The sequence below is a fragment of the Ruditapes philippinarum genome, unplaced genomic scaffold (assembly GCF_026571515.1).
Source record: "Ruditapes philippinarum isolate M1 unplaced genomic scaffold, ASM2657151v2 ctg124_1_1_1_1, whole genome shotgun sequence".
Classification (NCBI taxonomy): Eukaryota; Metazoa; Mollusca; class Bivalvia; order Venerida; family Veneridae; genus Ruditapes; species Ruditapes philippinarum.
Window position 1 is genome coordinate 594214 of NW_026866080.1, and position 24183 is coordinate 618396.

Here is a 24183-nt window from a genome sequence, read left to right on the forward strand (position 1 = left end):
GTGTTTGCGCGTGCTCTTCTGTCGCACATTGTGCACAGATAATAAGCTCGTGCTCCAAACAATAATGGTCCAACACCTTCTGCTTATGTCTATCACACATTGTTTAAATATGATTTATGCACACCACTACAATAAAGATTCAGGAGATTAGCGCTACTATCTACCTTAAGAAATTATTCCGTGAATTCGCAAATCGAGTCATTTTAAATTGTGAAGAAATATAAGACGTGGTATTTAAATTTTATTTTTAAAGACATTGTTACGGCTATTATCTTACCTCAAACGGTTCGTTGGACATCTGACGATAAAATCGATATACTTCTATTGTTTTATGTTTTCAATTGTACTGATTTTATAATATAACAGCATTGATAGTCATTCAGCTGAAAATAATGTAATAATATTCTATTTCAGTAAAGTAGTGAATTAAAATTCCATAAAAGCGAGGCTGTAAACCTAAGTAAAATGTGTGACATACACGGACAGAAATTGGACTACTTCTGTCTACATCATGAACGTTATTGTTGTCATAAATGTAAGGTTAAAGATCACGAGATGCATCCTTGTGAATCCATGCACGTGCGCGATGTGTATGATCGTCTGCAACTTGAGATGGAGGAGCATATACAAGATTTGTTGAGTCTGCGGGACCGTGCTAACCGAATCATAGACGGTTCGTACCAGAGAAATCTATTATACCGTGTAAACGATGAGGAAATCCATTTAGATAGATTCTATAGAGATATGAAGAGGAAATTGAAACAGACGAAGATGAAGATAAAGGCTTTCACAGCAGACGAACTCTCTGAACTTTCGCGCCAACAGCTAAATGGGTTCACATCTAAGACGTCTCCTGTGAAATTTAGAAGGAATGTCAAACCAAAAGATATGGTTACTCAACTTAGAAATGTTAAGAAGCAGATTCATAGCGCTAACCAGATGTTGTATAGTCTCCCAAACTACATTGAAGTTACTGTAGATCCAAAGTTCATGAAGATGCTGTCTTATAATGGCGACCCCGTAGTCATCCGAGGAAGACCGAAGTATATGGCCTACGACCAAGCGTTTTCTGATGAGGAATATAATGATGCAGACGATGGAGATTTTCTGTTTGGAAATGACATTGACGGACTGGATGATGATATTATTGATGATATCGATGATGTTGACAAATTGAATGGAAAGCTTATAACATACAAAACTAAAGCTAAGAAAAACCCACCAGATTTTATAGACGATGACGGCGAAAAAGAAGCGGAAAATAATCTAACTGGAGTTATAAAATGGCAAAACAATGCTCCGGCCTTTTCTATGTCAGCGACGACAACAAATCCAGCTCAAAATAGTATAAAAAGCGAGAGGCATACAAACAAATACGAGAAGCAAATAGCTGCTGTAAAAGAACGATTGAAACTCCCTCCTGTTTCTGTAACACCGCAACCAGTGAAAAACAGGAAGGATCAAATCGTGAGAGACTCCTCGAAATCATTACCGGATGTTCTAACAGATAAACCAGTAAAGAAAATGTTTCTGAGAAATGCAAAAAGTTCGAAATATGTCGTAAAGGATAAATATCAGCTTGATGGTTGCGAAGATGCTCTTATTTTGAAAGATCACTTGATTCTGTCACTAGGACAGAAAATACAGAAACGCGACCGGAAAGGGTTGAAATTGATTGTAGAAATGAAACTGGCAAATTGTTCCAATATGTGTCCTATTTTAGGGTCACAAACGCAGTTTGCCGTTTTGCAATTACAAAAATGCATTACAGTAATAGATATTCTATATGGCATAACTGTGGTCTATAAAATCAACATAAAGCAATCTTATGTTGACCTGTGTCACATTGGTAATTCTGATGATGGTCCTCATCACCCATCTTACCTGTTTGCTGCGTTATACAAAGGTTTTCCAAAGCAGCCAATAAACTGTGTAGATATTGTTCAGGCGAGAGAAACGAGACGTCCTGGTCGGCCTCCTGTTTTCGAAATTTCAGCGCACGAACTTACTTTTGAAAGTAATGATTATAAAATTAAAGAAATTGGCGGAATTAGTGGATTTTCTGACGGTCATATTATACTTGGAACCGGAGACGCTGTTGTTTGTGTGAATCAGAGTGGAAAAATTGTGTGGAACACATCGGTACCCCGGTCTGTTTCCGGTATCCTCTGTGCCAAATCGCTCATCTACGCCTGTGTTCAAGACGATAAACGAGTGGTAACGTTTAATAAAGCTGGTTTTGTCATAGATGATAACGTTATAACTGATATTGGTATAATACCGTGTAAAATTAGTGCTAATTGGGACACGATGTTAGTGAAAGATTTTAAAACGAAAAAGTGGGCAGCGATTGAATTTAAGCATGGCCTTTTCCTCATAAAAGATTCTTAGAATTTGCCCTGTTTCTTTAGTTTCCATCATTCTGTTTTAGAGTTTGTCTTGAAAAAAAATATTAAAAATGGTACTGATCTTTAGGTAACATCGCATGTAAGTAAGCAATCAGTTATAAAAATATTTTCATACATTGTTGCCTTTATTACGGATATTTCTCGGTCATTGATGATGAGACTTGTGTAGTAACCTATAAGACGATATGTCTGCTGTACGAAACATAACCTGAAAGTAGACCAAATATGGTCCCTGTGACTTAAATTAATATTACTTTATAGAAGATCCAATGAAATCTTACATTTCAAATATCTGTGCTCTGTGCCTTGCATTTAATAACACCATATTCTCCTACGTAAATCTTTGAAACAAGTGTCTCTGGGGTTAAACGAGTTTTGACTATGTAACGGGGGTTAATTTTAGTATGCTACATGTGTATACATGACTGTTTCTAAGATATAAGCTCCAGAAGGTTTTGAAGTCACTGTCTTTGGTATTTGTAAGGAGTGACTCAATTTTTGCGAATACCAATGTTTTTAAAATGTTAATTCTTTAAAGTCTATATAACAAATGTGATCCATATTCCTGTGGGCAATTTTGACCATGATTATAAATGTTCCTGACAAGTGCCTGTGACCTTACTTGTCCATAACAAAATATTTAAATTTTGCGCAGGAATCGTTCCTGTGGAGTCTGCTCAAAATTTATCCTTTGATTTAGAAGATGAAACTTGTTTAAATAAAGAAAATGTATGTGTCCTTGAGACTCTTCATTTGTTGTCACGGGGGCATATGTCCATATATGTACTTGCGCATTTTTTGTACAAGGCGAGTGGTATATTAAAACATAACTTGTATAACAATAAAAATAAGTTGGCACAAACCTATGATGCAACACTTGTTCTTGACCACACACATGTCTGATGTGGCTCTGAAGCTTTGACCCAATGACCTTAAAATCATTATTTATTTAGGAATCATCTTCTAGTCAGTAGCCATGACTAGCCTTCACACCAAATCTAAGGACTATAGGACAAAGTGTTCTTTACTTACTGTTAAAAAAAACAAGCTATCATTGGGGCATACAAATTGCAGATATCATAAGACCATCATAAAAGCTCCCCAGCATTTTGTGCCCAGGTCAGCTACAAAGAAATGCACTTAAACGTAGAAAAACAACACAAGACATATTTAACATTTTCAAAGTTTATTTGATATTTAAGCAAAATTAAAACTTCATATGAACACCCATGCTTTGTTTATATTACCTAATTCTACAACATGTACATCATAAAGGATTGCAATTTTGCTTTCACCAAACCAAAGCTTCATTGATATATTATGTATATATTTACCCCACACGATTTTTTACAACACATTTATTCCACTATATGTCTAGAACATTTTAACTTATTTCACCATTCATTTTTTGTGGTTGCTGTTGTTGGGTTTTATATCGAACTAACAATGTAAAGATCAAATGGCAACTTTCTAGCTTGCCTGATGGTAGAAGGCCTCTGGTGCACCTAGAGCTGCCCATTATTTCAGACAAGCGTTGGCATCAGTTCAACCATCTACATGTATAACCTTGCTTGATAGCTTAATCACACAAAAAAATCTGGATTCGAACCCACAGCAGTGAAGGGCAAGTGGTTTGAAGTCAGTTCTCTTAATTGCTAGGCAACACGGGTGCCATAATTATATTCAACATAATATACATTTCATATTTATTGGCTTAAAACAGCATAAAAAAATTTAAATGTAAGGAAGATTGGAAACAAAAATGATTGGAAACAAAAATGTACTACAGCTATCGAGGTCATTATATCGTGTTGTGATTGATTGATAAATGGTAACGAAATTCATAATAAGAAGAAAATACAAAATGTACTTGAAAGTGGTTTGATAACGATTTTCTTGATTATAGATATTGTAATACAGGTAAATTAAAATTCTTCTTGAAGAATTTTATTCAAATTAACATAGGTTTTATAACATATATAAACTGGTGCATTTGCCTAACTAGTACAGCATCATCAAATTTACGTGTGCAATCATTGTCATGGTAACTCCTGGCTGAAAATGGGTAATGAATTACATGCCAGTTTATATGGGAGGATACAAAATCAATTTTCTTGCTTTAATGTTAGCTTGTTTTAAGCCAGTGCTAGGAAAGTAATGTGTATTTGACACAAACTGGCTCAATTAAACAAGAGCCTGCAACATTTTCAATTTTGTCATGTTGGGTGAACTTAAGAAGTTTTCATTTTATCTATATTATAGTACTTGTTCATGAATTTGAATTTGTGAAAAGTACACTCACGCAAAGGTAACTTAAGACAATATTTAAGTGCGCTAAAAAAATGTAATTTATCTAAATCAAATGGACACTGTTATTTGAAATGAGTCCAAAACTTAACAAATCCTAACTTTATATACATGTTTTCAGATATATTACATATTAATAAAAATTATCCTATTGAGATTTTCACTGTATATACTTATTTTATAAACAGAATTTTCTCTAGAGAACTTTTTTTCAGTTCTGCAGTAGAATACTTAATTGTTTGGTTTAAAAAATCAACCACCAGAACAAATGAGATCCGTTTACCCACTACCCGTATTCTGTACCCAGTCGATTTGATTTTACTTTTATTCGTAAAAACAATACCTTAACAACTAACTGGTGTATTTGTGAAATTAATTACATTACAAATTGTAGATTATTAGGAGCGGAATTAATTACATTACAAATCATAGATTATTACAAGTGGAATCACAAATCGTAGATTATTACGAGTGGAATTAATTACATTACAAATCGTAGATTATTACGAGTGGAATTAATTACATTACAAATCGTAGATTATTACGAGTGGAATTAATTACATTACAAATGGTAGATAATTACGAGTGGAATTAATTACATTACGAATCGTAGATTATTATGAGTGAGTTAATTACATTACAAATTGTAGATTATTATATCTTTATCAAAATTCATTAATTTTTAAATAAACATGTTAAATCAACGCAACGCAGTACATTATAATAATAACTAAAAGAAATAAACTGAAGTTCTGTACCAATTAACGTTTGTTAAATGTAACTATCACTATTATATATAAGGAAGATTACACAAGTGTGCTATTTTGAAAGTTAATTTTGCCAGACCTGATTGTGTGAAGTTGTATTTTCAAATGTGAAATTCTAAAGACTGATTCTGATGTTTGTTTCTGTGTTTGTGACTGATACTGCAAAAATTATTTTCTTAAAAAAAGTTTGCATAACATAAAAAGTTTAATACTGAATCATTGTATTTGTCTAATTTGTATGCATGTAAGTATGTGTTCATTCAGAAAGGTGTGTTAAGATGGTTAGAGCAAACATTCATCACACGATTACAAACGAATTCTTCATATTTCATAAGCATTATCACAAACTTTTTATCACAAACTGGTAAGAAATGACATTTACAGTGTAGTTATGACATTTACAGAGTAGAAATGACATTTATAAGATTAACATTACCCTAAGTGTAATAGCATTACAATTGTACTTTGTTGAAATGACATTTACAAGATTGTAATAACGTAACCCAAAATGTATTTACATTTACATGGTCAAAAATGACATATTTTGAACATGATGACAATTACAGATTGTAATGCTATTCCAAGGCTGTAAATCTACCTACAGAGTTGCAATGACATTTATAAGATCACAGTGATATCCCAGATCATCTAGAAAGCCATTTACAATGTTGTAATGACATTTACAAGACTGTAATGATAGTCCAGGGCTGTAACGCCACCTTCATGAATGCAATAACATTTTATAACATTGATAAGTAAAAAAATCTACATCAAATACAAAATTTTAATGTTTATCAAACTCAATGTACTTCATTCAAAAGATATCAACGCATACACATGTATGATTTAAGATTGTACATGACAAAAGGAATTTAATTAAAATGTACATAATGTATCATATGAATTATTATAGCATTTATAGCCATAGTAGTTTCACTACTTTAACATGCAAAATTTTCACTACTTTAACATGCAAAATGACATTCATTGTTTTCTTTCTGGTTTCTTTAAATAAACTTGCCATACTAACAATATAGACCAAATTTATTCCTGTACCAACAATTACAAAGTTCTAAGAGCTACTTAGGTTAGAACAAAAAATAAAACACACAATTAATGCCTCTCTCGCACAATTTCACAAAATGAAACTGTAACTTATTTTGAAAGCCCATTTACTACCAACAATTACTATCCGAAGATGGTTTAGTGTTACAAAAATGTATTAAATACATTTTGGTCTTCAAAATCAAACAATAATGTGAACATAGCACATACATTATTCTATACAAAGATAATAGCAATGGTATTAAGTAATGGTATAAAATAGCAATTGACACTGAAAATGGTATAGTGGGTGCAAAACAACAAGGCAATTTTCATAATGTTCTTAAATAGATATCTCACTGATTTATAATAAATATCTCACTGATCTATAACATATATATCTAACTGATCTATAACATATATCTCACTGATTGTTTACATATATCTTGCTGATCTATAAAATATATCTTGCTGATCTATAACATATATTTCAATGATCCTTAACATATATCTCACTGATCTTTAATGTATATCTCACTGATTTATAACATATATCTCACTGATCTATAATGTATATCTCACTGATCTTTAATGTATATCTCACTAATCTATAACATATATCTTGCTGATCTTTAACATATATCTCACTGATCTTTAACATAGTTCACTGATCTTTAACATGTATCTCACTGATATATAACATATATCTCACTGATCTAAGTAGATGTGACAATTAACTAGTTGTAACAGTATTCAGTAAATATTAGCGACATGAATTTAAACACAACAAATAAGGAAAAGATTAAACAGTTTGCAAAAAATATATATGGTAAATGCAGTCTTTGTGTAAAAATCTTTCAAGAACTTTAAATTCATATTATGAAAATTCCATGCAAACAACTAGGCCAAGATAAAACCTTTCTTATTTATATAATACATTATCTGTAAAGGTTCATCAAATGTGATTGTAGACCAGTCAAATAATAAAGTTTCATGATTGGTCAAATTTGAAAAGAATGTTTCAAATCAACCAATGAAACACTTAAGATTTACACTAGTCTTCAAACTCATTTGAATCACCACATACCCTCATTTAAATATCAATTGAAAGACTACACCTGTAATCTGTATTACGTTAAATCACAAAATTCTATATTTTGAAGGGAAAAAACAATATTTTAACAGTCATCCTGCTGAAAATGTTAAGTAGTTAGCCTTTGCCACCAGTACAGAGCTAGGCCAACTTGCATTTCTGTGCAGTCTGACCAGGCTCTATACTGTTGGCTAATCATTTTCAAATTTTCATCAAGAAAACACCAAAATCGATAAAAGACAAAGTGGACGAGACCATTTAAGATATTCAGCAAATTAAAGGATAATTATAACAGATTCAAACTTCCTCCAAGAACTGATCTAGTGGCTGATGGGGTTTTGAATATCTACGGTGCGTCATCTTTCATTCCATCATTAGAACACCTGCGGCATAGCTGACAGAAGAATCACGCATATTTGAACATTTACTCGACTGTGAATATTGAAGAAATTTGAAAGACAATCTGTGCCCATTGCTGACCTTTCGCATTGCATCAATAGTCTACAAAAAAAATTCAAAAATGTCATTATTATCATCTATAGTTAATTCATAGTCAACAACGTGTTTTTCATAAATTTTCATATAAATTTAAGTTGGCAATAGAAATTCATACCAAAATCATACCAATTTAGACACTTGTCAACAACTACAGAAAATGTATACAGGTGATTATGAAAGTTCTTACAAAGATATTTCATACCACAATTATAAGTGTTGATGAGTTGTCTCATAGTATTTGATAGCGGAATAAAAACAGTTCTTTAAGTTCAGTAAGAAAAGAGTGGTTTAAAAAAATAAAAGTAACCAAATTCTTAGTTGAATAAAGGCATTATTTTGTCGAGTGCCTAGTAACAAATAAGTCTCAATGTTTCCATGAACTAGAGGGTCTGTACAAAAATATTTAAAACAAGGCTCGACTTGACAGCTGGAACCTTCATGAGTAGGATACCATATGCGAGTATGGTTTAACTCTACTGCTGGAAAAGAAACTTTCCATGTATCTTTTTTTTATAGTTGTGCTAAAAAATAATGGAACTACTTACATGTAAGAGGACACCAATGGGATATCTACCACATATAGTATTTTGATACTGCTTCAAATATTCATTAAACCCTTTAGAGTCTAAATTTTCTATCTTCTCCATACCCTGTAATAATTGTTAAAATGAACAGTGGCAGATAAACTGATATATTAAAATTACTATTGAAGTCCTAGCAAAGTCAATTATAACCCTTTGTAGAAAAACTAAGAGTGGATTTAGCAGCAAGAACTAGAAATCTGTCCCAAGGACAAGGACGCCCCACCATTCCACTGTTTAATGTGACTATTTTCGTATTTAGGTATATTTCCCAAACAGTTTTCTGTTTGTATTTTTTTGCAGTTTATCTGACATCAATTTTCTACAATCTGCATAGGATGTCATGGAAAAATCGCCATGTTTTTAATAATTAAATCCACTTGTGAGCCTTTTTTTACTTAAGATTCATGTAGATAACCTGTATTTTTATTAACAAACATGGCATACAAAGCAAATCAATTACCAGATTTTGTCATGCACTTTACCATACAGTCAATTTCCCTTATTTTATACTGGTGGCAACTGCTTATTACAGCTTCAAGCATTCATTTAAACAGTTTGCCTGATGTGTAATCATTGCCGATCTCAAATGAGGGTGGCATAACATTCATTATTCCCCTTATACACATATAGGGCAGTCAAGTACATTATTACATGATATAGAAACAGCATAAATAGGAATGCTTACACGTGAAAAGATGTCACTAAGTGACTTCAATAAACCAAATGACATAATGAATATTACCTCTTTGCTCAAATTACAACAATGAAGTTCAACATATATTTTATCAATTCTCATTCATGTTAGGATAGAAATAGATAAAAACATATAACTGTGTTACTAATGCACAATGTATCATTCAAATGCTTTGTAATTAATCAATATTCAGACCTTTGAAATTATTTTTCTGCACACCTAAACTCAAAACAGTGCATCAATTCACAACAACACACTCAAAAATGATATCAATTTTGTGAAGTATGGAACATTTGATTACCTTTTCCATGTTGTACTGAATGAAATACTACAATCTGAATGTGTTACATGTCATTTTGAATCTGTATTCTTATGACAGCTGACTATATAAACCATTATATCTTACGTTCAATGTTTCAATGCTATGTTTATACAAGAGCTGTCCGTAAGACAGCGCGCTCGACTTTTTTATTGCTTGCCAATAAAAAAAGTTTTTGCAGTAAAAGGCAATACAAGAATCTCTGTATTTTTAAAGTGAACAATGGCCATGAGCATTAAGATATTTAGTGAAGAATTATTTTACTGAATTGTGTGATACCCTTGAACACTGCAGCAAAGTTTGAAATGTTTAAGTCAAAAGAGGGCTGGTAAGAAAGAAAAAAAAACTGAGTTGAGCCTTAAATAAATTTAATTCTAAGTCGATAAAAGGCCTTAATTTTTAAAACAAATCCTTGACAGAGTTACCTTCTCTTGCGTACAGATGGGGGTAATGATGTGAAATAGCATTAAAAGTTTCAAAGCAATATCTCAAAGGGTTAAGGCAATAAGTGGATTTTACCCATATTCAATGTATTTTCTAAGTCAAAAAGGGGCATAATTCTGTCATAAACCTTGACAGAGTTATGTCCTCTTGTCTGTTGATGAAGGTCGTGATGGTAAACAAGTATGGTCAGTTTCAAAGCAATACCTCCAATGGTTTTGAAATAAAGTGAGGTGGTACAAAAAACTTAACCAAGCTCAATACACTTTCTAAGTCAAAAAAGGGCCATAATTCTGTCAAAAACCTTGACAGAGTTATGTACTCTTGTCTGTAGATGGAGGTTATGATGGTGAACAAGTATGGTAAGTTTCAAAGCCATACTTGTAATACTTCTGAAATAAAGTGGGGTGGTACGAAAAACTTAACCAAGGTGTGACGCCAACGCCGACGCCGACGCCGGGGCGAGTAGGATAGCTCCCCTTTTCATAGAAAAGTCGAGCTAAAAATGTTTATACAACTATAAACATGGAGTCAGAAATTTGTACCACAAACTTACCAGTTTATCTAAACTTTCTATGGACTTCCAGATCTCACCTTGAGATTTGTCATAAAATGTGTAGTTAAATCTTTGTCCTGAAACAAGTAAAACACTATATGTACAAGAACTGTCCATTAAACAGCAAACTTGACTATTCTCAGTTCTTGACAGTAAGAAAAGGGGTATAACTTTGTAAAAAGCTTACCCAGAGTTATTAACAAAACAAGCCACATAAACACGAACATTCAGTTATTATTTATTGCATATGTTTCTAATTCATGCCTTCAATTTTTGTTTAACTCAGAGTTATATAACTTGAATCTATTATGTTAGACAATCACATACAACAAGTGTGTGAAGTTCCATGCCATTTCTTTCAGTAATTTTGGAAATCCCAACATGCAAGCAAGGAACTTGACCAAAGTGTGATGGCAATGCTGAAGCTGGGTAAGTACAATAGCTCTCCCTACTCTTCAAAAAGTTAAGCTAATAACAGAAAAAAATTCTCTGCTAAACAAAATGTAGATACCCAAATGACTTAAGAAGTTGCTGCTTCTGAAATTGAAAAATATCAAACAGAAAACATACTGAACATTATATTAACAGAACAATTTTTTTCTTCTGTTGAAAATTACAATGTTTGTAATATGCCTCTAAGAAAACTTCTTTTTATTTAACTTTAATGTCAAGAATACATTGTGAAGATTAAATAAACAGTAACACTTTTTCTGTAACTACACAGAAATATCTTTATACCCCCCTTTCATTATCTTGGACATAAGCTGACCCCTTAGAAGGACCACAAGGGGAGCTACACCCATGCTGGCTTTCTATTTATACCTGTAGGTAGCAAGTAATTAGATTGGGTTTTATGTCAAACCAACACAGTACTTTAAGGTCATATGGCGACGTTCCAGCTTTACTGGTTGAGAAAAACCTCAGGTGCCCTTCTGTGCATTATTTCAGGCACACACTGGCACCGGAGTAGAACCACCAACCTTCTATCAGCTAGTTGGATAGCTTCCTCAAACGAAAGAATCCAAAGTCCCTGTCAGGATTCGAACCCACAGTGGGTAGGGGCAAGTAATTTGAGATGAGTGATACACTTTTACTGAACAATGATTCTATTTTTGTTAAAAAATCAACTGTTCAGACTACTGTGTGTCTATTTTTTTTCTTTGACTTACCCCAATGACAAAAGTCTGACGATATCACAAAAAAGTTTTCAGGGTCGGCAAGGTATCTGGCAAATATCTTCCCGTACAACTCTTCTTTCTCTGGTGTAAGTGAACCAACCAGGACTGGCACTACTGTGAAGTTACCCTTGCGGCTATAATATATACAAGTAACAGGCTAATTATAAAATGATTAACACTATTCTCACATTATCAACAAGCTGTAATTCAAATACATGTATATGAGCGACAGAAGGAAAAATGTTACACTATTTCATAAAACTAAAGAGTTTAAACATAATATATATAACATTAAAATTCAGTATCGATATAAAGGCCCCCTGAAGCTATTGGATTTTAGCTGTTTGGCATATCAAAAATCTCATTTCCTTGCAAATTTATGCAACCATTTTTAATCAGATTTTTACTATTTTTTTCACCAAAAAATCAGCTTATATAACAAAAGCGGCCACCATTGCATGTAAACTTCAGAATGTATTGGCGATACTCATTGGATTATTCTAACAATAAGTCATCCAATCAAAAAGCGTGATAGATATCGGGAAGAGTAAAAGCTGTTTCCCAGTCCATAACAGGTGAGCCTTACCCTGTAATAAAGTTTCAGATCGACCTAACCCCCCTCCCACCCCCTAAATTTTCAACCCGAATTTACATGAATTGGAAAAACAGCTGAGACCGAGGCTGAAATTCCGAAAATCCAACACAATCCGGAAAATTTTTACCCCTAACATGCTCATAAATATCAATTTTGGTTAAGGCTCCAGATACCTTACAATTGGTGGTCTTTAAAGGGAAAAAATTAACCAGAGGAAACACTGTAAACTGGCATGCTGAAATTATAGGTGTTGGGCCTTTGGCAAATGGCCATATATCTTAATAACATGAAATTATAGTAATTTACCTTTCCATAGCCTTGGCAATATAGGGTAGCTGCATTTCAATACTGTGTTCATCTTCATCTGTGTCTATATTCATCACTTCAAACGGTCCCGCACCATGTAATTCCGAATTTACTGCAAGAGATATAGAAAGAGAAAACAAGATTGATCCACTTTATCTAGTAAATTAATAAGTTGGCTTACTTTCTAGTTACTGTTTTTAACTATATACCTTAATCTGAAAACATTAATTTATCTGACTATTTGTTTTTAGAAGGACTTTACTTCTAATAAAGAGTTACAGTCATACAATAACTTATTATTATTCACCTATTTTGAGTATCTACAAAATTGAGCACTTATTTTGGGTATCTACAAAAATTGAGCACTTACTCAAACTACAAAAATTGGGCACTTACTTTGAGTATCTACGATCAAATCATAGAAAGGTGTTCTATATTTCTCTGTAGCTGTCAATGCACAGCCTGCCACTCTCACATGATGGGAGGGTCCAAGTATAAACACACGCTTTCTAAAACAGAAATGATTTGATGCAAAATTAGCATGTTTTAATCAATAAGGTTTTCTGTGTCCCTGATGCAGATGTGGTCCCAGGACTGCCATTTTTCAACAGGAGTGCATCCAAAGGGCCCCCAAAACCTTAATTACTAACCATTTAAAAAATTTCCATTACCAAAAATGCATTTGATCTTCTGTACTTTTCAAGCATTTCTATTCATTTAACTAGCTCTACAGTTTACCTGCAAGATGTGTCTATGAAACAGAAGCCTAGTTATTAAAAGTATAAACATTTAAAGCCAAGTTTTATTGATTTTAGTTGCTAAAATTAAGTTTTGATATGACCAATAAACTACAATAAACTTCTGAAATCTCAATCCCTGACAAAAATTCTTAAGGATAATCCTGATTAAACTTGAATCCTTTTGAAGTTCAAAAAATCAAAATTTGAAATGTGCTGGCAGCTCATTTAGTGAGCCTCAACCCTCTTAAATCACAAAAAAGACACATTTTATATAAAATTAGCTATACAGTAATAATCAATTACTCACATTTTACTTGGGTCCATTTGCTTGTATGCATGGGCACCACATGCCCCACAATAATAGTAACCAGCATGACTGAAAACATAATACATGTATGTGATTCTTTGTGTATCATAGGTAAAAATTTACAACATGACAATGTATATAATCTTTGGGCAGAGGATATTTATTTATTTTTAGTATATATGGCAAGTAGATTATGGAGATTTAAAATATTCATACATATACATGTACTGACAGTGTGAAATGTACATTGTACTAAATATAATGTAGCCTCAAAGTTACATACACTTCCTTGATCATTTATCTTAAACTTACAAATTCTACAATTATAACTTTTATACTGTTTGTGATGTATAATAAATTATCATATTTTTTTATAAAAATAGAAATGTGTCCATAGGACACGAGTGCCCCCCACATGCCTGCACTGTTCTGTCAATCTTGGTCTAAGGGTCAAATATTTTTTGGACTACAATGTGCCACAAGTTGAAAACTAAAACCTTTTACTAAGTAAAAACGGGCAAGAACTTTTACAAATACTGAATAAATCCACAAGCAAAACCCCAAGGTGCATAAGTACACATGCTGACCCAACATTCTTGTAAACTTTCAGGCCTACAAGTCAAATTCTTTTTGAGCTATGCATGAACAAGTTGAAAATTGCAAATTTATACTACTGTAAGTCAAGGGCAATAACTCTAACAAAACTGAAAAAAAATCCACATGCAAAGTCCCAGATGCATAGCTTCACAGTGATGTTGATCATTATTCATGTAATTTAGTGATTTTGATCATTATTCCTGTAAAGTTGGTTGATTCTAACTCGAGCAATCAAGAAACAAATAACACAACATAATGAAATGGTTTTTACTAAGTCAAAGACAATAACTCTACAAATACTGGATAAATCCACAAGCGAAACCCAGGGTGCACAACTACATATGCTGAGCAACATTCCTGTAAGGTTCCATGACTCTATGTCAAATCCTTTTTGAGTTACATGCGACACAAGTTGAAAATTGCAAAAAATCTCTAAGTCAAGGGCAATAACTCTAAAAATACTAAATAAATCCAGATGATAATACCCAGGTGCACAACTACACATGCTGATCAAAATTCCTGTAAAGTTTCATGACTCTATGTCAAATCCTTTTTGAGTTACATGTGAATTGAAAATTTTTACTACATTTTGTAAGTCAAGGGCATTAACTCTAAAAATACTAAATAAATCCAGACGAAAATACCCAGGTGCACAACTACACATGCTGATCAACATTCCTGTAAAGTTTCATGACTCTATGTCAAATCCTTTTTGAGTTACATGCGACACAAGTTGAAAATTGCAAATTTTTACTAAGTGAAGGGCAATAACTCTAAAAATACTAAATAAATCCAGATGAAAATACCCAGGTGCACAACTACACATGCTGATCAACATTCCTGTAAAGTTTCATGACTCTAGGTCAAATACTTTTTGAGTTATGTGGGACACAAGAGAATGGACGGACGGATGGACGGACAAGGGTAAATCTAAATACCCCCCCTTAAAGTGGGGGCACAAAAAATTAGTATTTTTTGAAGTAGCAAAATGAAGCTCTAAACTGAGTGAGTGAGTAAGTACTTCAATTCTTATTCAAAATTAAAATATATTGTGTAAAATTTCATTGGCCTGGAGTGATCTGCGTCTTAGAATATTAAGTCTGCAGAAATATAAATTTCTGATCATAACATTAACTTTTCTTCGGAAAAAAGTAAACTTGGCTTTGTTTCATGGCATTAGTATTTTATTACAACTGTAAAATATAGTAGAATTATGATTTGAAAAAAAAAATAACTTCATAAAGTATATTTTGTATATGTACATGTAACAAAAACATTGAACAATTCTTCTAACTATTAGGGATAAATGGGTGACTGTTATGACAAACATTGGGAGGGATAGTCTTACAAGAGGCATGGTCAACCATTTGGTTCCATTTTTTAAAGAAATACATAATATTATATATACATAAATGTACATTTATATACATACACTCAGGGCTTCCATTAAGTTCCAAAATTTGGAAGTCAGAGACAGCAAATTGTCTGACATTGGAAGTCACATTATATACATGTAGGTAAAGAAGGAAAAGCATTATATTTTGGAAGTCACAAGCCAAAATCAAGGAGTAAATTACTCCCAAACTTCCATTAATGGAAGCCCTGCATACACTTTTCCCTCTCTGGAAATTGATGTGTTTTTTTGGTCCTTTACCAGAACAAAAGAGGAAACATTTTTTATGCATAATAGCAACATATTATCAAGATTGTTGTATATTATACTTACGGAGCTATCAGAGCCCTAACTGGTGCACCAACATTATCACATTTTGATAACCATCCACTCAGTTGTCCATTTAATTCACTAGCTGTAAAAAAATAAAGATCTTTGAAAATCATTAAGATATCTGAAAATTCAGCCTCAAAATGTTTACATTTCATCTACATTCTATGAACTTTTTTTTTACTTCTCAAGTCAGTGGCCTGTGTTCAAGGCAGATCAATTCAATCCATCTCCTAGAAGTTTTGTAAAAAGAATATTTGAGGCAGTTTCAATAAACAAACAAGAGCGATCAGTGATCACATGTGTCGCCTCATGATGGCCAATTTCATGTTGGGACAAGTTTTGTGACAGACAGACGGACAGTGCACAACTAGACTTGGTACTGATCATTCCTGTGAAGTTTGGATAAAATTGCACCAGTAGTTTATGAGGAGTAGTCCGGACAAGCTTTTGTGTATCTGACAACACACAGAAAAAAAACACCTTATTATCAAAGGGCCATAACTCGGCCAAAAATCATTCAACCGGAAAACCGTGCAATATGCGCAAGGACTTGAGCTACAGATCAATCCTGTAAAGTTTCATTGAAATTGCATTAGTGGTATAAGAGAAGTAGTCTGGACAAACTTTAAAAATAAAAATTATTAAAGGGCCATAACTCTGTCAAAAATCATTGAACCGGAAAATGCTGACAATATGCACAACTAGACTTGGTACTGATCATTCCTGTAAAGTTTGGATGAAATTGCACTAGTAGTTTATGAGGAGTAGTCCGGACAAGTTTTGTGATGGACGGACGGACAGACAGACAGAAGACAGAACAGTGATCCCTATATGCAGCCACTACTCCGTAGAGGCGACACAAAAAAAATGAAGACAATACAAACACATAAATTAAAATTTTGACAATTTTGAAAAGATCATTTCAGTCTGTTCGACAGTTATATTATACCATGTGCATGTTTCTTGGAAAAAATGTTTAACCAATTATTGACTATGTGTCCAGGTTATCTATGTGTTGGGGTTATCTCTCGAATCAGTAGAGCTTATATTTGATTCATAGGCTAGCAAATAGGTTCATTCATATTAAACCAGTGTTCTATCTAAACTGCACCATTGTGCTTATGGCCATCTACATGTTAATTACAAACTGGTGCAATTTATAACTTATATTCACCCTGTCGGGCGCAATCATCAGGTTAAGAAAGGGTGTAAAAAACAAGATGTTGTTTAGGTGACTCCATTTTGTAATCTGGTTGTCACTCAGATTCAAGTTAAAGATCGTTTATTTTAATAGTGGAAAACAAGTTGATATGGTGAGGTATGTATAAAACACACATTATATTAATCATTGATAGGTGCATAAATGGAGTGCGTCTGTCAGTTGTTAATATTTATAATAGTGAGTATTTTAGACATGCCCGAAATATCCTTGGATTCCAGTTTTCTTTCGTGAAATCTAAGATATTTATTATGTACATGTCTGCGGACTACAATGATATTCAACTCATCCAATTGACCTTTTCGAAAACCTAGCTAAACACCGTTTTCCGGTATGTTAAGGATTTAGCTCTGGGGAATTACACCAAATGAAGTACATAACACTATTACATGATATTTCTATTTTTCTATCATTATTTTGCCATTTAAGGTGAAAAAACTTGATGTGTTTTAAAAATTATCAATGTTCCTTTAATATCTATTGCAAATTTTTCAAAAATAAATTTTTTATAATGAAAATCAATAAAATTAAAACAGTCGTAGTGGCATCTTCCATTATAAATAAAAGATAGTTTCTGAGTAAACTTGTGTATTGACTTTATTTTTTGTATGGAATTATTCATACAACGATATTTAATTACTATCTTACAAAGTAATTACTGTTTTATTTCACTTTTATTTAAAGAAAGACCAAAAATATTGAGTTTGTTATTACACTCCATTAGGTGAATTCCCCAGAGCTATGTACAAAAAGTACCGGAAAACGGCGTTAAGCTAGTTTTTCAAATTTGTGAGTAAGACATGCTGGCTATATTTTTCTACTTGTCCTGCTCCATATACTTATTCAAATAAAAGCTGTTACGTGGAATTATTGACAATCAGGGCTCTACAAATCCTATAGTCCGACGTCCGGGACACATCTAAAACCACTTGGGACAACTGACAATAAGCAGAAAGTTAGTCCCAGGCAAGTCAAATTTTGACAGATGCTTATCTTGTACAACTGTAAAATTATGTTTATTAATACGACCCTTCACAGCATAATGCGCTGGTAATCCTCGCCTGAGGCAATCAATCTCAGCAGTTGCTACACTGATCAATTTTACATTGCCACAGGCAATAAAAATAGATAAGACACTAAATTTTTGATAAAAATCTTAAAGACAAAGTCCAACATTATTATAGACATGTCAAAAACATTATTAAGTCACAGACTTGGTCTTTGAAGTTGATATATTTACACAAGCTGACAGTAATTTGTGCCGTGAATTGCAAATTTGGAATTTTTTGTTTTAGGCTTTTTGATGAATTCCTAAGTGGAAAACAATATTAAAATATCCAAAAAGCATCTATTAATATTATGAACACATTCTAACATACAATAGTCAAAATAGTGTAATTTATGAGGAAAACAGAACAATTTTCATTTGTCACATATTTTCGCGAGACCAATATTTTTTAATACAAATCGTGAGGCAGTTTTAATCAATTTAAAGCTCTGCAGCAAGAAGAAATATTAAAAATCTTTTGTTACTTATGAATCAAAAGGACTTTTGACAATGTTAAGATAAATAATGATGAGATTTGCAAGTATTTGATTAGTCTAATTCCAGGGCTCGAATTTAACACTCGCAAACTCGCAAAATGCTAGTTGAAAAATGATTTTGCGAGTTAGATTCATGACTGCTCGCAATTTTTTGCGAGTTGAAGAAAAAATGGAATACGCTTGTCAGGAAAATCCGAAATATAAATGGGGCGTAATATTTGCAGGAAGCCGAGTTATAAACAATGCGCGCACTTGCTGTCTGCTTTACATTTTCTATACCTTCACCTCGCTTAAAAAAGTACACAAATTTAAACCAGTCCAAATGTCATTTTGTCCGTGTAAATCAAGCGTGATCGGAATAAAATGTCTAAACGAAAAATAACGAACTTCTTCCCACTTATTGAAGCAAATGTGTCTTCCGATAACAATACTCTGAGTACAGAAGATGATTCACAGTCTATCAAAATAAAGTCTATGAGACCTTCAGTTAAAATGGTTAATGGAGAAAGAACTGCACGTCAGTTATGTCAGTCTTACGAACGAACACGATGACGATGGAAATGTTGCCAAAATATTTTGCGCCGATTGTTGTGCGCATAATCCAGACCAGACATCGTTGGTATGGCGACAATATTGCATTATTATTTTTTTACATGTAGATTTGCATTTGATAAGAATCCCTGTCCCCTAAATCAAGTTTTTGAGTAGAAAGTTACGTTGCTGATTCGTACCCCGGGCAGTTCGAACTCGTCCAAATAAATTACAATTTTAAACAATTTTGGAATTAAAAAATCATTGTCGTAAAAAGTGCTAGTTGAATTCAGTTTTTGCTAGTTAAAAATTTGTCCACTAGCAAAAAATTGCTAGTGGCCAAAAAAGTTAAATTCGAGCCCTGTAATTCACTATCATATTTTATATTTCCCTACCGGGTAATACTGGATAATGACTGTCTTTTTTTTATTTACCATACACTACTAGTCCAATGTGAAATGTAGAAACTGAGAGAGGCTATGGCTAACTAGATTCATGTTAGAATAATTTTACTTAAATTTTCAAGATCAAGGATAAAAATTCAGGAAAAAAAATAAAACTGAAACAAAACATATAAGCCTACACAGGCTATTGAACTAAAGGTACCTGGGAAGAGTGCTGAACAATCAAAACTATTTCAGTTGAAACAAAATGTTCTATTTTATACTAAATGAAACTAAATGTAACTTAAAAATATTTAAAAACTAATTGTTTTTACTTCTTCTCCATGTTCTTTGGATATACCTACTACGCATACTGAACATTTACCGAGACTTGGACACTTGTGGTCAATTTTGAGACAACTCTATTTTGGCATTTTTGCTAGGTCAGTTGTCCTGGACAACTCTATTCCAAAAAAATTTGTAGAGCCCTGATTGATCTCCGACTTGGTCATGAAATTGTGCATTTCCAGTAAATTCTACTTGGAAATTCAATCAAGTATTCGAATGAATATAGTTATTATATACAATACATATGTCATCCATTAAAATTAGACATTTTGCCTGCTGCACAGTAAATGGGCCAATTGTGTTAGCATCTAAGTCAAAAAATAAAGTTAAACATACAAGACAATATTTGCTCTTTTTAAGTACCTTAGGGTGTCTATGACAATATTTTTGGAAAGAAAGGATAACTTTTTGGATACCTTTTTCAAAATATTACATCTCTTGCGGACTGTGTGGGTAGGGGACGGATGTTACAAAGATATACTAAAAGTCTGAATATCTTACAGTTTATAATAAAAATTGTATTATTTCTCTTTATTTTATTAAAATATTATGTGTTCTGATTAATGTTACAAAAAAAATCCAGAAAATTCATCTTAGATATAAAAATATTTGCTTTCAAATTTTCAGTATTTTTCACACAAAATGAAATTTTCAAACATGTTAGAAACAGAGAGAAATAAAACAAGGATAGGTACACCAAATCATACTTAAATCAAATATGCAAACACATTTCTTATAAAACAGTAGAAATTATAGGACTTTCTTTTGTATATTTCTTGTCAGATAATCCAAAAATGAATTGTATCAGGGGGACGGATGTTACATTTTTGGGGGGACGGATGTTACACTAGATGTTTAAAGCTCATAGTTCATACTTTTTTTTGGTTTTATTTTAAAGTAATATAATTTATAAGAGTATATGCTTTGTACAGTACAATAAATGTAAAATAATTGAACAAATTATGAGAAAAATGTAGAAATATACCCGACAATTATGGAGTTTCTTACTATTTGCGTTTCACAATGAAAAGTTGCATTGACTTAGTTTTCTTCCATTTATCTTACATTTGAATGAACATTGAAATGTTTGGAATAAAATAAAAACATTGCTAATTAAACAAAAGAATCTTTGTTTCCAGATAATGCATTAACATTAAAAAGAAAATGTCATACCAACAGTACCTTTCTATACATGAAATTATTTACAAAACTCTTTTAAATTAGTTAAATAATAAAATTTATATTTGTAAAAGATATGATACAGTGTGAAGTAAATAAGTTTTCAGATTGAAACATATGCAAGCTTGAATTTCTCATTACTAAATACATGAATTATACACAATTAAAAATTTTCATTAAAAAATTATAAGATTTTAAATTGCTGCAATTAAGTTCTATCGATTTGATGAAATTTTAAGTAAATTAATGTGAAATGTTAGCAGCATTATCCAAAGATTTCATTATGATTCAGTATCATAATCTCATTATTTCTAACTTTTAATAATTCTCTGTGTAAATATGTCAGTGTACATGAACTGCTTTAACTTAATGAATTAATTTGTCATTCAATAAAATTTATAGGTGCAAAATAATTTACGAAGGGATTTTTTACAGAATAATTTTCACAATTATTCCAACTTTTTCATTACAGGAATCCTTACCTTATCCCTTACTTACAAGTTTCTTTCACTTTATTAACAATAATTAAATGGGTCAAATTGTATGAAAAAATGTGCTTGAGTTTTTTTTGGGGGGAAAAAAAAATCTAAAAATTTTAATCAGGGTGTTGAATTATATTTTTTTATTTGTTTAAAATTTTTCAGTGACTACATATTTAGCCTATAAAATTTTGAAGTTCAATAAATCCTTTGACTTAAATGATCTTCAACTTCAATACTTAATGACAGACATTCTTGAAACAGATATGGTAGTCCCTCCCACTGTTTTAAGCATAATATATATCACCCTTAATTGGCACCCCCTACTGTTTTGTAATATATCACACTTCCCAATATACACAGCTCCCAATATACAGCTCGTTAACTTCCAATAAAGTGCAAGCCCCTTCTGTGTGTATAGAGTTAGGATCCATATCCCACTGTTTTAATGAGGGGCTGGGATACATGGTTTGTTAACTATTTAAGGCTAAAGAATTTATGTTTTAACACTTGACCAATTTTAATCACAAAGATACTTTCAACATCTCTATCTTTGGCACCTCTTTCTATATAATTATCCTGTTATGGATTTTGTGTTTGTTTCTTCTAGTTTTTTTTTTAAATAGTATTTTATTTGTTGTGTGAAACATTCCTATACAGTTGCAAAGCTTACTACTTCTCTATCATGCATCATAAGAACAAGATAAGTTTAGTATTACTGTAAAAAGAATTTTTAGTTCAATTCTGTAACATCCGTCCCCTTCTGTACCCTTAGTTTGTAAACAGAATAACAAAAGATTATATTTGTTATAAATTCATATAAGCTTAAATATTATCTTAATAAGCTCATAGGTCCACTTGATGTTAAGAAATAAAATATAAATTTTATTTCAAAGTAAATAATTTTGTTATCAGAGCAAAAAATACTGATTTTTTTTTCAAAATTAAGGAATTTCGTGTTCACAAATAATATTTTTTTTATAAATACATCATTTCAGTGCTTTATTTCTGTTATTTCTTCATTTGTCATTGTAACTTTGGTGTTTTAGTGTAAAATTCCCTCTCCAGTTACAGTTAATGTGAGATTTAATAAGCATCTTATATGGGGGACGGATGTTACGGGGACGGATGTTACAGACAACTTTTACATTATTGTATTTTTTTTCTCATAAACATAGAAATTGGCATTTTTTATAACATTTTCATTGTAAGGCTATCATTAAGCACCAGAAACATTGTTTTTTATGAGTATTATTTTATAATTGGATATTTTATAAGAGGGGGACGGATGTTACAGTTTTTTCATCACAAAATTTTTTTTACCACTAAAATGCCTATTTTGGTAAAAATGTTTGAAAATTTGAATTGAAAACACTTAATATATGTTTTTAATTCATATTTCATTAGATTGAGACAATAAAGTACTATTTTATTTGTAATTGCTTAAAGGTATACTTGTTTGCTTAACAACTGAATTTTGAAAAACTGATGCATTACAAAAGTCTGATTTTACTAAAATCATCTTAACAATAAAAACCAGGATGATGTATACCAAGTATTATATATCACTGGAAAGGTTATTAAATTTTCTATGTGCATGTAAAAAAATTTAAGTGATAAATTAAAACAGATAATAGTGGTGTTAATTCTAAAAACACCAAAAAAAACAGATGCTAACACATTACATATAAAATTGGACATTTTTAGGGTATAAAAATGTCTGTATCTTTATTTTGGGTAATGCTATCACAAAAAAATTTGGGGCACATTTGCTTTATAGTAAGTCCTATATAAAAACACAAAAAATAATAGAAAATGCAATATATTTTTTGAAAAAGCCTGCATTACATGTATTTTTGAAAAATTGGCCCATTTACTGTGCAGCAGGCAATTTCCATATTTTGTTTCATGCCTGGTCCCAATAATTATAAGACAGCCCCTTTTGCCCACAGACAAGGCTAGATTGAACACTGTTAAAAACTGTAAATTTTAGAAGTAACTTTATATAAATCATAACACTAAAATTGACATGACAGGTAAATATGGTATATTTTGACAAACAAAAATAACTTTGATTAAGCCCCTACACAACATTACAAGTATTACTTTGAGACGGTCCCCAATAAAAAAAAACACTGGTAATTTATTGTTTTGTAAGATTGTCTTCTTACCGTTATCTGTATACCAACTGCCAGAATGTGTGGCTTTTCTGACTTGTGAAGTTTCGCGTTTATTGCGGGACATAGTGCTCTTAGAGTTAAGAAAAAGTTATTTTTAATGTTTCTTTTTGTTTTCTTGTTATGGCGGAAGTAGTTATAATTACACATGCGCAATCGAAC

At 32.0% G+C, this 24183-nt stretch overlaps 1 protein-coding gene across 1 annotated transcript; it reads right to left on the reverse strand.

Moving 5' to 3' along the window:
* Positions 1-3577: 3577 nt before the first annotated feature.
* LOC132731254 (protein MEMO1-like) lies at positions 3578-24183 on the reverse strand. The gene is made up of 9 exons (XM_060717412.1): positions 24016-24183; positions 16161-16242; positions 13838-13906; positions 13187-13299; positions 12791-12902; positions 11881-12023; positions 10712-10788; positions 8663-8767; positions 3578-8120 (listed from the first exon to the last, which is right to left on the reverse strand). Exons 1-9 carry the CDS (start codon positions 24086-24088, stop codon positions 7983-7985), a joined length of 912 nt encoding a protein of 303 aa, XP_060573395.1. The 5' UTR covers positions 24089-24183; the 3' UTR covers positions 3578-7982.